This window comes from Leopardus geoffroyi, chromosome A2, assembly GCF_018350155.1.
Source record: "Leopardus geoffroyi isolate Oge1 chromosome A2, O.geoffroyi_Oge1_pat1.0, whole genome shotgun sequence".
In the NCBI taxonomy this organism is placed as follows: domain Eukaryota; kingdom Metazoa; phylum Chordata; class Mammalia; order Carnivora; family Felidae; genus Leopardus; species Leopardus geoffroyi.
This window is the reverse complement of record NC_059331.1, coordinates 19,183,687-19,198,993: the sequence shown is the minus strand read 5'-3', so window position 1 is coordinate 19,198,993 and position 15,307 is coordinate 19,183,687. Positions and strand designations below refer to the sequence as shown.

General features: G+C 58.0%; 1 protein-coding gene across 2 annotated transcripts; it reads right to left on the bottom strand.

The window, feature by feature from the left end:
- Positions 1-627: 627 nt before the first annotated feature.
- Positions 628-14,699, bottom strand: SLC38A3 (solute carrier family 38 member 3). 2 transcript variants are annotated; one of them, XM_045492874.1, is made up of 16 exons: positions 14,572-14,699; positions 6,929-7,083; positions 6,757-6,838; positions 6,470-6,585; positions 5,855-5,928; positions 5,680-5,772; positions 5,496-5,577; positions 4,310-4,392; positions 4,159-4,217; positions 3,798-3,962; positions 3,639-3,718; positions 3,258-3,358; positions 2,899-3,023; positions 2,670-2,814; positions 1,635-1,738; positions 628-1,544 (listed from the first exon to the last, which is right to left on the bottom strand). In XM_045492874.1, the coding sequence occupies exons 2-16, from the start codon at positions 7,027-7,029 to the stop codon at positions 1,440-1,442; spliced, it is 1,515 nt and encodes a 504-aa protein (XP_045348830.1). In that variant the 5' UTR covers positions 7,030-7,083; positions 14,572-14,699; the 3' UTR covers positions 628-1,439. The 2 variants fall into 2 exon arrangements, with proteins under 2 accessions (XP_045348830.1, XP_045348831.1); XM_045492875.1 differs by lacking the exon at positions 14,572-14,699 and adding an exon at positions 7,329-7,350.
- Between the last annotated feature and the right edge of the window lie 608 nt (positions 14,700-15,307).

The following is a 15,307-nucleotide window of genomic DNA, read 5'->3' as shown; positions in this document are numbered from 1 at the left end:
GTTGAGGCCTGCCCCAGGAAATGAGCAGCTTCCTAGTTTCATCGGGGCCAGGGCACTTGGGACTACCCTGCATCTTTAGGCCAGTCCTGCCCTGCCTTGGACCCCCTACTCAAAACTCAGGGCTCCAAACACGGGAACTCATTAACCCACCTTTATTCACAGTGGGTTTTATCATTAATAGAAGATCAGCCTGACAACTCACAGAATTCCTGGATTTTTGTCCTCAGACTCAAGGCATTAGCAGAGGATTGAGATGGCAGCCAGGGAGGGCAGGGGGCCCTTCAGCAGGGTTTCTGCAGGGCTCAGCTGCCCCCTTGCTCAGACCCTCCCTGGAGCTACTGGGGATGCACCTCACGTTGCCTCCTTCCGGAGCCTCTCTCTGTCCCATTTCCTGGGGCCTCATTAATTCCTCCCCACCTCACCCCGTGAGAAAGCAGGTCTGTGCTGAGCCTGGCCCAGGTCCAGAGCTGGGCCTGAGCATGCCACTGGCTGGTTTGGAAGGGGCCCTATCCCCACCCTCATCCCAGGGAAGGGGGCAGGAGAGGCTCCCGTTTCCATCCATGTCCCGACTTCTACCCACTTGCCAGGAGCTCAGGAACCATGGGGAACAAGAATACACAACGTAGCTGGTATTATGTATAATATTTATAAAAGGGAGCTGACAGCTTCTCCACTCCTACCCCGGATCAGCCCCTGGGGTCTTTGGCTCCCAGGGGCAGAGACGCTCTGGGCCCCAGCCTCTTTCTTCTCCCAGAAATGGAATGTGAGCTATGGCCCAGACTTGGGGTGGGGGGAGTCCCAGCCTCCCCAGGACTGGTGAAGGGGCAGGTCCCTGGGGGTGCCCACACCAGCCTCACATTTAAAAGAACCTGATGGCTTCAGGTATGGGGGGTGGTCTGCTTCTGGTGGTGGGGATGGGAGAAGGGGATGAGAGTATCCAAGCGCTTGAGTCCAAGTGACTGAAAGGGGCCTCCGGGACAGAAGTGGGGGAAGGCAAGTGCATTGAGGGAGATGAGGCCCCAGAGTGCAGACCAAGGTCCAGCAGCAAGGTGGGGAGATGGCTGCAGGCTTGGGCTCCAACTCTATGTGCCCTACAGACTGTGTAGGCAGCTGTTGGACCTCAGTGTTTGCATCTGTGCAAGGAGGGCAGGGGCCTGAGTGGGATCTGAGGCAACAGGAAGGGAGCAAGGGCACAGCCCCACCCTGCTCCCAACTCCGGAAGCCCCTGTAGCCCGGGAGCCCAGCAAAGTAGTGGTCCAAGGGCCTTGGTCCTGGCTGTAACAAAAACCTTCCACAGAGAAGACGTGAGGCAGGGGACAAATGCCATAGTGTTAACCACGTCTTTCTTCTCCCCGCTGACTGGCCACTGGATGGGAGCAGGGGCTGAAGACTCTGGGCAGGGGTACTTGGACGAGTAGACAGAACAGGGCGGGGTCTTCCTAGTGGCTTCCTCCATGCCGGCCGGTCCCTGACACCCAATCAATGATGATGAAGCTCAAGCTCATGGTCATCAGCAAGAGGCCAAGCACAGCGAAACAAAGGGCCTATGGGGTCAGGGAGTCAAGAGTCAGGTGTGAGGTCAGGGCAGCTCCCTCAGCCCCACATCAGCCCACCAACCTCCAGGATCCTCGCACCAAGATTTTGGGGGTAGACTTTGCAGGTTCCTTCTCGGTGGGTATGATGCGAAAGTAGAAGATGGCGGGGAAGATGAAGATGAGGCATGGGGCAGATGTGGCACCTGCAAAGAATGAGATATATCCAGCTATTGGCTAAGGTCCAGGGGTGAACCCTTCAGTGAGATCAGAGATTCCTTGCTGGGGAAGTCTCATCTTGAGACTCTACTTGAGAGCTCTGCCTGATTCCGGAAAGCCCACCAGTCCCCCTGCCCCCCATTCTCTGTCCAGCTGGATGGAAAGCTAGTGCTGTTGGCAGTAGAAGAATCTGTCAGTGAATGAAGCTCGCAAAGAGGAAAGGTAAGCCAAAAGATAAAGACAAAGCCTTGAAGATATCGGGCTCCTAGATATAGCTATTCCTGAAGGCTTTTCCATTATTTAAGCCAATACCTTCCTCTTTGCTTAAATCATTTTGAGTCAGATTTTGGCCACAGAGAACCTATAGTCATGTCTATGCTATCCATGACAATCAGCCCCCAGGTCTGTGTTTTGGTCCCTGCAGAGTTGGGCTGAGGAGTCAGTCTTGTGAGTTGGGCCACTCCAAAGATGTCTCAGAATTGTCTGATTTTCTACCTTAGAGCGCCAACTGGGGTGAGACAGTGGACAGAGCACTGAACCTATAGTTCCATGATCCTAGAGCTAAATCAAGTCCCCCCACTTACCAGCCGTATGGCTCTGCTACTCCCTTAATCGCTATGGACTTCAGTTTCCTCATATGTGAAATGGGGACAAGACCCAATGAGACCCTTTGTGGAGGTCCCTGGCATCCGGGCTCCACCCCATCCCTCAGCAAGGGGGAACAGACTCTGGTTTTGAGCCCTCAGAAGGGATTAGAATAGCCTTCAGGACAAAAATCTCAGACAGGAAGCCAAGCTGTGCACATGGCCAGCAGCTGTCACTAAAGGTAGGGTATGATCTCAGGAATCTGCCAGGATTTAGATAGGAAATTCTCTGGCCAATGCCCTGCCTCTATACACAGCTGGGCCAGACCCTCACCAATGACCCCGAAGATGCCCAGGATGTTGGGAGCGAAGATAACCAGCAAGTTGATACAAGTGAGCAGGCCGATGGCAATGAGTATGTGCCGCAGCCAGCTGAACTCCTGGTTCTTAAACAGCATCTGCTGGATGGCACGGCGCACCTGGGGGATGGGGGTGGGAAGAGTCACCAGTCTGTCAGCTCCATAAGTCCCACCCTGCGTCGGTCCACCTGCCCACCGGCTCACCGGAAACAGAACGATCGGCACTGTGAGTGTGACTGCCGTCAGCACGGCCACACGCACACAGAGGATCAGCACGTCAAATGGGTCCACCTTGCTGTAGGTGTGCAGTAGCTCCGACTCCACCCCGTCTGTGGCAGGCAGGGAGGATGGTCAGCAGGTGGCCCAGGGAGGGGGATGGGCTCTGAGCCTGGGTTGACCCTGACACTGTGGGAAGTGGCAACAGACTCACCTCCACAGCTGTAGGGCACAGTTAGGCATCACGCACCTAGTTAGCACCTCCAGTATGCAGGGTGCCATGGCCACTGGCCAGTCCCTTGCCCCCCAGCCTGGCCTCTGCCTCTGCCCCCACGGTCCAGCCATACCGTAGAAGGTGAGGTAGCCGAAGAGGGCAGCCAGGAAGTACATGACATACATGACGGCGATGGACAGGTTGGAGATGTGCTGCATCTTCCTCTTGGAGGGGCTTTGGGGAAGCAGGGGAGGGGATGGGTGCCAAGCTGGGCCACACCGGAGATCCCCGTATGCCCTGGGGCCTCTCTGGCACCACACCCTCACCATTTGGCAGGTGAGGACGTCTCCTCCTTGCCCCCAGTCGCCCCTCATGGAAGCCATGGAGATCTTTGATAAAGTGACTTGGCTCCTGTCACTCCCCACCCCGCCCTGCCCCCACCCTATCAGGACCACATTCCTTCTCCCCAAACCAGTTTAAGGCAGCCACCCCCCTTGCAACCATAGACACCTACTCCTTGAGCTCCGTATAGATGGGCAGCACCTCGGGATGGCAGACGAAGGCGAAGGCCATGATGGGGATGGTATATGCTGTCTAGATAGACATGGTGACTGCGTCAGGGCAGCCCTTCACTCTCACCCAGCCCATAGCCCCTGCCCCGGCCTGTTGGAACCTGTGAGTTGAGTGTGAAGTAACTCGGGGTGCAGAAGGCTGCGGCCTCTGTTTCAGCCTGCAGCTGAGCCTCCTCCTTGGTGACCTCCATGAGGCTGACGTTGCCCGTGATGTTGGCGAGGTTGAGGGGCAGAGGGCAGGGCACATGGAACTTTTTGTAGATGACCTGAGGTGCAGGGAAGATGGGGGTATCAGGGCCAGACAAGGCTTGCCTGGGAGTCACTATGAAAACACATCTAGATCAGGACAGAAGGAGCTGCCTTCTGACCCAGGCTTCCCAGAAAGACCTGCCCCCTGCCCCTGACAGAGGAGCCCCCCAAGAGACTTGTCCCCTCACTCCACCAGCACGGAAAGTGACTCACTGCAATTAGGAAGAACACCATGCAGCTGAGAGAGAAGCCGCTGGAGTAACCCAGGTAGCCTGCAACGTGGGGGAAGGGCTGTGAGACTGGGGTCCCTTCCCAGGCATTTCTCCAACATTCCCCTCCAAGGCCTTAGCCCTGCCACACTCACCAAGCTGCCGCATCAGTGCCAGGGGCAGAATGACGATGACAGAAACAAGGATCACCAGGTAGTTCCCATTCATGTACCAGTCCCTGCAGGAATAGGAGTGGGGAGCCAACATCAGAGTCCACTCAGCCTTGGGTGAGGCTGCCTGCCTCCATACCTAATCGGGGCCACCTGAAAAATACTTGTTCATAACTCGGAGTCTGCAAAATGGACATTCTCTCAGCACTGGCCTAGGCGAGGGGAGAACTAAGGAGCTCAGCTCCTGCTTGGTAGCCATTAGGGCTATAGTCACTGCTGCTGTTTTTCTCAAGACACACAGGTCTGGGTCCAGCTTCCCCAGGGGGTGGCCCCAAGGGGCCCAGGGAGGTGGGTGGGATGAAAGACCCTGGCTCTGGGGAGGTGGAGCATTTTCCATGTCAGGGACTTTCCAACATCCTGTACCCCTTGTGGTCCCTCCTGGCATCTGCATCCTGCACCATCCTGCACCCCCCACCACCAATGGCGCAGAGAACTCAAGGGATAAAGAAGGAGATCCTCCTTCCCAGGGAAGCCCGAAGGCCAACTTCTTGGGAAAGGCACCCAGGACCCGGGGGGAAGAATCCTGGCTGTTTCCCTCCTCCCAGAGCTGCTCTTAACTTCAAACCCCCTCTGCTTGCCTGGGCTGTGTGGCCAAGGGCAGGGCATGGCTGTCTTCTCTGTCCCCACCCACAAAACATGGTTGATTCCATCAGTGCTGGCTAAACTGATGATGAGCAACTGGGACACCACGGGCTTAATTTCTTGGTTGGGCGGGGGGGTGGGGGTGGGGTGGGGAGGGGGGAGGGGGCAGCAGGCGCTAAAGCCCAAGCCCTGGTCAGGAATAGCAGGAGCTTAGAGCTAAGCCTGAAGCTCTCAGGTCCTCCTTTTCTCATAGGCTGTGTCCTGGCCCAGGTGGGTCCCAGGTTCCTCAGCCTCACCCCACCTCTCGCCTTATCTGGCCCTCCTAGGGGGTTCCCCTAGGTGCTAAAGGAGTGTAGACTGAATGTTAGCTCTGTTGGCAGCTCTCTGCCCCTCCACCAGTCACTTGCAGGCACTGTCTCATCTCTCCCACTAGCCCAGCCTGGGTTCCCAGGGCCAGTGGTGCATGTGGAGGGGTAGACCAAAGCCTCCCTCCTACCCTCACCCAGCCCCGCCCCACCCTGGGGCTCACGAAGTTTGCTCCTCCAGGTTCAGGAAGGTCTGTATGACAAGGGGCAGCTCGGACTTGATGATGTACAGGTAGCTGGACATGGCTGGGGGGAGAGAGGTGGGCAGGTGCTGGGGTCAGCCAAACCAGCCAGTCTTCAGCCCGCCCACCTGCCCACCACCTGTCTGGGTCTGCCTGCCAGGCTCACCTCCAATATTCTGCAGTGTGATGGCCAGGGCCGCTGCCAGCTTTCCTGGGGTCCCAAAGGCACGGTAGCCTAGCTGCTCATAGGCACGGATACCTGTGGGGACAGGAGTCAAAATAGTCAGGAGTGCTCTCCCCAGCCCAGCCCTCCCCTGCTCCAGGCTGGGTTGGGGGCTCACCCACGATCCCTGAGGACTTGAGTAGCAGGTGGATGGAGTAGCTGGAGAGCAGGGCGACGGCTGTCAACAGGAACCTGGGGAAGATGGGCGAAAAGGAGCCACTGAGGGCTTCACTGGCTGGCAGGGGTGGTGAGCTCTGGGAGGCCTGGGTGTGTGGGTCTGTGACCCAGGTGTCTGGAGCCCCCAACAGGTGTGGATGCAAGCTCAACTGGCCCCGGCAGGGGTGAACACTGCTCAGTTTGACCCAGGGTAAGCCATGACCTAGAAGGGGCCCTCTGAGCACTACCTCCTTGAGTTCTTGGAACAAACATGCTTTCCATTTAGACTGCAGGGCAGAGCTCCCAAGTAAGGACACGTGTGTCCACACAAGGCCTGGCCATTGGGCTTCGTTCATCATGTGTAAACGGTGGTAGAAGTATAGATTCAGGTCTGTTAGGCTTGCGTGTGTCATAATCTCAGTGGGTTTACCAGGAAATGAAGGATATTTGTCTGGCCATGGCTGGTTTTTTTAGCCATGGTTTGGGTTGAGCCCACCCACAGCCTGGGTCCTGGGAGGTCATGGTTGGTGGACTGTTTAGAGCTCCTGTCTTTAGAGGGTTCACTGAAGGCACTCACAGGAAAAGGACGATGCCCGTGTTGGCCATGGCATAGGCGAGTCCCAGGATGCCACTGCCCATGATGGCGTTGCTGAGGTTGAACACTGACATCCCAAATGAAGTCTTCCCCACAAACTGCAGGCACCAGAGTGAGATGGGGGCGGGGGGGGGGGAGAGACAGCGACGCATGGAGGGTATCCCAACATTCCCCCTCACTGTCCCTTAACCTCCCGTCGCTGCCCCAGAGCTCTTTGTTACTGTGTGAAATCTCCCAAGCCCCCCACCCCACTGTGCCCTCCAGCTCACGTCTGTGAAGTGTGGCTCCTTGCTGGGGTTTTTCTGTAGGAAGCCCTCACCCTCAACACAGCTCCGTCTGGGGCCTTCAACCCTGTAGGCACAGGCCAGAGCAGTCAGCTCAGCTCCGGCCCTTGCTCTGCACCCTGCCCTGCCCTGACCACGACTGGGTCCCTCTGCTCACCTCTGGTTGACAGCCGTGGGGGTGGTGACTGGGAGCAGCCCTTCTGAGTGTTTGCCGTTGGGCACCAGCTCCACCATTTCTGTCTGCAGAGGTGCCTCCATGGTCAGGGTCTGCCACCCGGAGCACTGACTCTCACACCAACACAAGTCAAAGGTCTGCAGAGCAATGGTCCCTCTGGTTATCCCTTCTCCCAGGACCCATGGCCCAGCCTCCCATGGGGAGTCTACAGCCCATCACACCTCCCAGAAGCTCATTCAGGATTTATGTGCACATGCAGCTGTGCCTGCTGCCTCCCCGGGACCTGCTTTTGGGGGAGTAGAGCTCAGATACCTGAGTTCTCCAAGACATCCTGATGGGACACCTTGGCCAGTACGTAGCACTCCCCCCACCACTCACATACCAGTCCAGGCAAGCCCTTGGGACCTCAGTTTCTCCATCTGCGAAGTGAGGATCAGCTGGATGACCTGAGTTCAGAGTCCAGTGGTGCCTGGACCCCAGGATGCTGAGTCCCAGGAATCCAGACCCCGCGCTGGTGGTGGGCCCTGGATTGACACCCCCTCCCTGACATTAACACCGGGAGACGGTTTCCTGTGCCGGCCCTGTGTGCCAGGGGCCTCCTAGCCAACCTAGAATGGCACTGCCCGACGGCTGGAGGCCTTGGGAGAGGGTGAGGGCTGTGGGCCCTGTTCCCAGCCGCCCGGCGGGCACTGCTGGCAGCCAGAACAAAGGGCCTTCTGTGGTCTGAGAGCTGGCGCTGGGAACGGCAGGCGCAAAGGCTACCCCCCCGGAGCCAGGAGGCCTGAGGCGGTGCTGGGTGGCTGGACACCTGGGCCCTGCCCGCCTGGCTGCAAAGGGCCCTCAGGGGGCCATCCAGGAAACGAGCGTCCCAGGGCCGAATTCTCTGAGCCACACAGGCCTCACTCTCCACACAGCCATGACCTCAGGGCCATGTTCTCCTTCAAGCCTCTCTTCCCCTGCTAGGGGAATACCCCTACCCCTTAGGTGACCACCCTCCAGTAGTGGACCATTGGAGCAGATTCTCCATTTCCTAGAACCCCAGGCCAGGAACTCAGGGTCTTAGGCAGCTGTAGAGGAGTCTAGGCCACTGGATCAGTCCTCCCTTCCCTGCCCTCAGGGCATGGCTCTGCTGGGCCTCTAAGGAGCCAGCTCCCCCCCCCCCACCTTGGCCCCCACCCATCACTGGGGCTGGAAGCCACCTACCCCATGCCCAGAAGGTACCTGGCACAGTGCCCCAGAATCTATAAGGACATCCTGAAGGCCAGAGAAGCCAGAAGGAGAGCTAAGACTCTAGTCGAGACCAGGGAGGGGGCAGCACTGCCATGCAGGTCAGCCACAGCCTAGCCTGTTTTTTGTTTTGTTTTTTTAAGATTTTAATTTTAAGTAATCACTACACTCAACATGGGGCTCAAACATACAACTCTGAGATCAAGAGAGACCTGCTCTACTGACTGAGCCAGCCAGGTGTCCCTATCGGAGCCTAGGCTTGGTGCCATGACAAGCCCTCTGCTTGGGAATCCTGAATCCCGCCCTGAACCCCCCATCCCCACTCTGGATCCTGATGGTCTCAGGTCTACTTAGAACCCAGAACACCAGTGTTCTTAGCACTTAGGGCTATGTGTGGGGACAGAAGGCTGGGTTCAGGCCTCAGGCCCCAGTGTCCTGGAGGCAGCAGTCACACAGAACTGACTAGAGGACCAGCCCACCATTGCCCCAGGCAGCCCCAGGCCAGAGTTCAGATCCCAGGAACCTCGGTCCTGGAGACTCCACACTTGGAACCCTCGGGCCCCCTCGGCCTGCCTCTCTTTCTTCTGATGCTGGCATCTGAACCCATCTCACCTCCAGCCCTGTCCATTCAGGTCCATGACAATGTGAACATCTCTCGTGCCCTCTTCCCCTGGATGAGTCTCTGCCCTAAGCCTCACTATCAGCACCTCTCCAAGGATCCCAGCTGGGTGTGGAGATGCCAGCACCTCATCTCCAGAGTCATTCCAGAGTGCCCCCTGGCTCTCAGCTAGGGTTGCCCTTTTCGGGCCTCCCACCCTGGGCAGGCTGGGACAGGCCCTCAGAGTGTGCTGAGTTGGCAGCTTGGACAAAGCACCCTTCTCTGCCTTAATATCCTTCCCTAGCAGCCAGCACTACCTCCAGGGAGACCACAGCCCATGGCATGGTCATGGCCAAAGTGCCCGAGTTCCTGTCTCCAGGTTCCCCATCCCCCCAACAGGACCTACGCCTAGACCTTCACAGCCTGTCTGATACTCACAACCAGTCACTGCTGGATCTTGGGCTGGTTTGAGGTCCCAGAGAGGACATGGAATATCCTTCCCTAAATGGCTTCTGGTCTGGAAGGGACAAAATCCCCAAACATAGCCCCCACCTCATAGTTCCTGCAACAACTAAATATGAGCCACATAGTGCTGGGACTCAAAAAAGGGGGGAGAGAGGCATCAAGGAAGGCCTCCTGGCAGAGGAGGTGATGGAGCCATTTCTGAAATTCCAGGAGTCCCAAAAGTGTGGAATAGCAAAGAATGCCTTAAGCAGAGGGCACAGCATGGGCAAAGGCTCTAAGGTGTGGTATGAGGCAGAATGAAGGTTCCATGGCTATAGACAAACCTGACAAAGCCTTGAAGGCCAGGTCAATGAGTCTGTACTTCAGTGTAGGGCAGGGCTAAGGGCTAAGCAGCCAGAGTGGAGTGCTAGCCTGGCATGTGGACTCTCAGCCATTCCCTGAGGCTGACAGCCCATTTCTGACAGCTCCCATCCCTCAGGCCTACCACCTCCCAGGCTCCTTTGTATCAGGGAGTGAGGGTGGACTCAGGGAAATCTGCCAGCAGAATCTGACCCACTGTTGAGAAAGTCCACAGTGGACATTCGGAGTCTGAGTCCTGGCCTGGCCCTGCCTTACTGTGTGACCACGGGTAGAGTATTCCCCACTCAGGACCTCAGTGTCCTCCTGCCCTGCAGAGGTCCCCAGAAGTTTGGCAAAGCTGGGGACAGAGTGAGGATCCTCTCCAAGGCCTTTGTCCCAGACCATGCCATGGGCTTCCAGAGAGGGGTCAGGTTCTAGTGTGGGGCTGTCACTGCGACCTTGGGCAGATCATCAGAATAGCATCGGTCATGGGTGCAGAATGGACTTGGGCAGGAAATCGATGGCCTGGGCCACTGCCCTGGGCCCTGTTTGCTCTGCTGGGAGATAAGGGCTAGGAGAGGCCAGGAGCCACAGGGATAGTGCAGTAGGTAACGCTCGCCCACGAGGGCATCACAGGGTGAGAACTTGTCAGGCACACCTTGGCAGGTGTTGAGTTTGGCTAATTAAAGATTTCGAGGCCCAGGAATCCAGGCCACCCACAGGCCCACTGCTTGCATCAGCTGCTTGTAGGACACATACGTCTCTGTCCCAGGATTGAGGTCCTTGGAACCACCAGGGACTTGAGCCTTGCTTTACTCCCTAATGCTCAGGGACATAAATGGGTCTGCAGTGGCAGGCTGGCTACAGGGAGGCATCCACACTGTTCTTCCCTCAGTCCTTCCTGGCCGTCTGTGCTGATCGAGGCACAGACCCCATAGAACTTGTTGCCATGGTCCCCAGGCTTCTGGTGCATGGGAAGTCCTAGCCTCAGCCCAGATCTCAGGGGAGAGGCAGCTGGTCTGGCCTGAGGGTCTGTCGTGGTTATCCCTGGAGGCTCAGGGATGAAGGCTGCTCTCAGTTCCAGCTCAGCCGTCCTTAGTCCCCTCCTGGCTGAGACAAGATGCCCCTCCTATCTTGGCACTCCCTGCCCACCTTCTTCTCCAGGCTTCAGAAGGAGAACATCATCTTAGGACAAGCTGTCAGTCAACAAGGAAACTAGATTCAATGGACATGTCTGAATTATATGTTCTCAAGGCACAGCCCCAGGGATTGGTGAGGAGATGATTGCTGAGGTCAGGGGGCTAGGGCTAGGGCATATGGAAGGGTGTTCTGAACAGGGGAGAATACTACAGCCCTGTGCACCCCCAGCCCTTCCTCCAGACGCACAACTCCAGATTTTGACCTCAGTAGATCCAGTACCCCTTCCACTGCTCCTTCATCGTCAACAACACTGGGCAAATGGCCACTGCAAGGTCAACACCTGGCTGGTACTGAGGGGGGTGGCATGGAGGAGAGGGCACATCCAAGGAAAGGAAGATGGCCCAGAACATTGATGTGTTGGCAACAACGATCCCTCATAGTTTAGCTCCTTGGCCCTGGTGTGTGGGTCTGTGCTTCTGTGTTCTGGGCATCCGGAAGTGTCTAGGAGGATCTGAGGGGCCCAGCTGGGGCCGGAAGTTGGACTTTCCTGTGACAGGGTACATTTGCTAGACACCCAACAGATGCCTGGAGTTGGACTTTGCCCCAGACCCCTAGGCCTCCCCTCCCACCCAGCCCAGGACCCTCCTTGCTCCCCCAGTGGAGGCTGCAGCTGGAACCTCTTGGTCAAGACTGGGCCAGAGCCAGCAGCAGCCCCCTCCCCCCATTGCCAGCCCGCTGAGAGGGACGTGCAGCTGGAGGCCCAGCCAAGGCAAAGGACAGGACATCACGTGCCTGTGGCCCCCCAGGGGCAGGGGAGACCCCGAGCCAGCCAGCCCATCCTCCTCCCTGCTGACCCGGAATCCCCTGGAGGCGGCCAAATATTTGGACAGCCGGACTTCTGGCCCCAAGGAAAGCTGGAGCAGGGGCCTGGGGCAGCTCAGGACTCATTGGAGACCCCAGTGGAAGGGGGGAGGGGCTAAAGGCAAGGTTGGCCTGGAGGAGAGGCACCATTCAATGTCAGGCAGAAGCAGAGCGGCAGAGGGAGGGAAGAGAGGGGCAAGGAAAGAGGAAGGGCAGAAAACACATACATGCAGTGCATGAATACTGATCTGGACAGAAAAAGAGACAGAGAGGCACAGGGAGATAGAGAAATGCAGATGGATATAAAGGTACACCAACAGGAAAATACACACAGAGGAAGGTGGATACACATTCAGACAGGGAGACAGAGAGAGACAGACAACCAGAGAGCTGAGAGACAGCGATGGCCAACCAGCCAGAGATAGCTAAATGGAAAAAGAGACAGAGAGACAGGGAGACAGCCAACGAAAGACAGAGAGGACCCCAGAAGGAGTGAGAGGGAAGAGGGAGCCAGAGGCCCAGGCGAGTGGGCTGCAGGCCCAGTGGGCACTTCAGGGATGTCCAGGCAGAACCCTGGAGGACCCCACAAGAAGGCTGCCCAGCATCTGCAGGTTCCTACAAGAGCAGGTTATGCCTCCATTAGCTAGGTGCAGGGACATCCAGACAGTGGGTCTGAGCCCACTAGGGCTGCAGGTCCAGGCACAGCTGGAAAGCTCACCACTCCCCAGTCCAGCACTGTCTACCCACACAATGGAAAAGATACACAGAGGTGATGGTGACCCCCATTCTCAGCAGTCATGCACGTGTGCAGACGTGCCGGCTGAGAGGCTGTGTACAGGACGTGGCCCGCAGAGCGGAAATTCAAAACCAAGCCACCCCAGGCCGCTGACCGGAAAGCCCCTCCTGCCCCAGCAGCTGGTCCTTCCCTTTGGCCCCCAGAAGCCCCGCCTGGTCTTCTAGAGTCCTCCCCACCCCACCACCGCATCTGTCTTCTTATCCAGAGTCAAAGGCCAGCCCTCCACTCACCAGACTGAATGTTTGCAGGGCACATAGTAGGTGCTCAGTAAATGTTGTAAAAGGAATAGAATGGGTTCAAGGCCCTTGGCAAGCCCCCAACCCATCTCAACCCAGCTCCCAGTGGCCCCGGGACCCTGGTCATGTCTGAACTAGATCATGTGCCTGCAGAGCTCCTATCTTACTACAGCATAGTATACACATCCCACACAGGCTTTCTGTGCACACAGATACCAAACTGTACCTCCCTTGCAGCCAACCACTCCCCTAAAACATGCTTTCCCCTTAGAACGAGTGCCTGTTTTTTCCACACCCAGCCTGGACTTTCAGGGTACACTTAGTTTAGCTCAAAAACCTTCCCCGACGCTACCCAGAGACCTGTTGTGCCTCATTTTCTCTATTTGCCCAAGGTTCCATGGCTACTTGCTAGGGCAGCAGGCACCAGGACAGGAGCAACTGATTCTCATGGTCCGGCCACCTTGAGCCCTGGACTGGGTGTGTGTGGTGAGGTTGTGATGAGGGCCAAAAGAACCAGTACTGAAGAAAGAGTGGTTTGAGAAGCCAGTGAGGACATGGCCTCTATGAGCTCAGGCAGAGTGAGGTTCTGAGACATATACCCCTCCCCTCCCCAGAGAACCAGTCCCCTGTCCCCAGCCCCAAAGGGTCAGAGACTCTCATGGAATGATTCCAGTCATTCCAGCCCTCTTGGAGATGTGCCACGCCTGGCCTCACCCACCCTGATTCCTCCTACATCTAGTGCTTCCTGCAGGAAGACTTCCATGGTTGTGCAGAACTTCCCCATCTCAAAATGGAACTGTCCCCAGATCTCTTCAGCTTTCTAGGCTCCAGACTGAAAAGCCCTGAAGAGTTTTCTTCCTTTCTTGAAGGAACTGAACTCCCATGCAACTGTTTACTGAAGAGGAAGGGGTGGAAGGTCCAAAGGCCTCTTCCAGAACAGTGGCCCAAGGAAGTCATGGAAGAAAGGACAGGACTGGGCGACTGAAGGAAGGATGGGCCCGGGTCGAGGAGTCCCGCAGGGTGCAAGGTGCAAGGACCTTTGACTTAGTCCCTTTCAGACTTGTCCTAGAGCTTACACCTGAGCTCAGCGCTCAGGTCACCCTGGGGGAGAGGGCGGATTCCCACAGGCCCCGCCCCTGGCCTCCCCCTCCCCGGGTGTAAACAAACGCACGCATTCGCTGTGGCCAATCGAAGGGGCCAATGGAACGGGGGCGGGCTCCTGCAAACCCGGTTTTGGTCCTTTCCCTCCGCCCGCGTGCGCGGCGCCAGCTCTTATACCCTCACCGGGGAATGAGGCAGCAAGGAGAGCACACAGAGCCCCGCCCTCAGGCCAGGGAGCCACACGCGCCCTGTTCCTGCCGTGCCCGCTGGCCCGGCTGCAAATGGCACGGACTCTGGGACCAACATGTGCCCCACGGCCCCTCAGGCAGCCTGGCCCGATCTGCCCTCAAGCCCCTGCCCAACGCAGCCGGGATAAATATACCCAGACTCCCGGTGTGCCAGCCGGGCAGATTTGCCTGTCAGGCGCCCGTCGGGGCAGCGCTCCAGAGTCCGCTCCCGGGCCCTTTTAGGCCCCCCTCCGGGACCCTCTCTAGCTAGTCCCCGTGGGCCCTGCCTCGGGAAGCCCATCGCTCACCGCCCGAGCCCCCAACAAGGCGTCCTGTGGCCCCAGCCCCGAGTGCTGCTGACCTCCTGCTGTCCCTCCAGGCCCTGCCGACAGGCCCTGAGGCGGCGAAATGCCTTTCCCAGGATACCAGTTCAAGCTCAGAACTGACCCCTGAGTGGCGAGTCCCCGGACTGAGCCCAGAGCGCGCGGGGTTCTGGCTCGCGGGAGGCTGGGGTGTCTGCCCGGGACGGGACGGGTAACAGGCGCTGCCCAGAGCCCAGCTACGGACGGGAGGGTGCACAGTAGAGCTCTGCCCGCCCGGTGCCCTGGACTGGGGGTCGGCGCCCCCAGCGGTACCTGGCCCGGTGGGTGGGGACGCACGGTGCTCCGCTCAGGCTGGCGCTGTCCGCTCTGCTCCCGGCTGAGCACAGCGACGGGGGATGAAGGGCGCCCGGCCCCGCCCCTGGCCCGCCCCCGGCCCGCCAATCCCAGGCGGCGGGCAGGAGGAGGGGCTGGCCTGGGGAGAGGCGGGGGCCCCGGCCCGCCAGGAGCAAAGGGGCAGCCCGAACGCTAAAGAGCCCCTAGGTAGGAGAGCAGCGGCTCCTGGAGGGGCTCAGTTGAGTCCTGTGGGCGGAACGCTTCAGTCTAGAGCAGATTCTCTCTGAGGTCTCCGAGTGTTCCCTTAACCCTTGAAATGCTCTCCTCTCACCTTCCGGAAGCCAGAAGCGAACAGAGCAGTGCTTAACCTCGGTGAAGGGTGCTTTCAGTGGGGAACTTTCAGACATCAGTCAGACACAGAATGTCTTTTCTGCTTGCCTCACTCTTCCAAGCAGAGGTGGGATGGGGTGAGGACGGGGGCTTTTCCTGCATCAATTCTTCTATCTTCATCCCAGATATTCAGAAGAGATTGAGACTGGAACAGACAGGAGTAGGGTCAGTGAGGACAGGAGGGGAGCAACGCTGGGCTTGCACTTCGCCTTGTTGGGCTCTCCCTTGGCCATGCCTCCCATTTCCGTATTTCTAAGGAATAATTGACAGCTATGTCTGCCCGTGAGAAGTAGGGCCTGGGACTCCGTGCCCTGGGAGGAGGGGT

Bases quoted from the DNA above. Each gene is read 5' to 3' on its own strand.
- SLC38A3 (XM_045492874.1), bottom strand. From the start codon at position 7,029: ATGGAGGCACCTCTGCAGACAGAAATGGTGGAGCTGGTGCCCAACGGC. The intron at 4,218-4,309 runs GTGAGTGTGGCA...CCCACGTTGCAG, and splicing joins GGCACTGATGCGGCAGCTTG to GCTACCTGGGTTACTCCAGC. The intron at 1,739-2,669 runs GTGAGGGTCTGG...CATTCTTTGCAG, and splicing joins GGGCATCTTCGGGGTCATTG to GTGCCACATCTGCCCCATGC.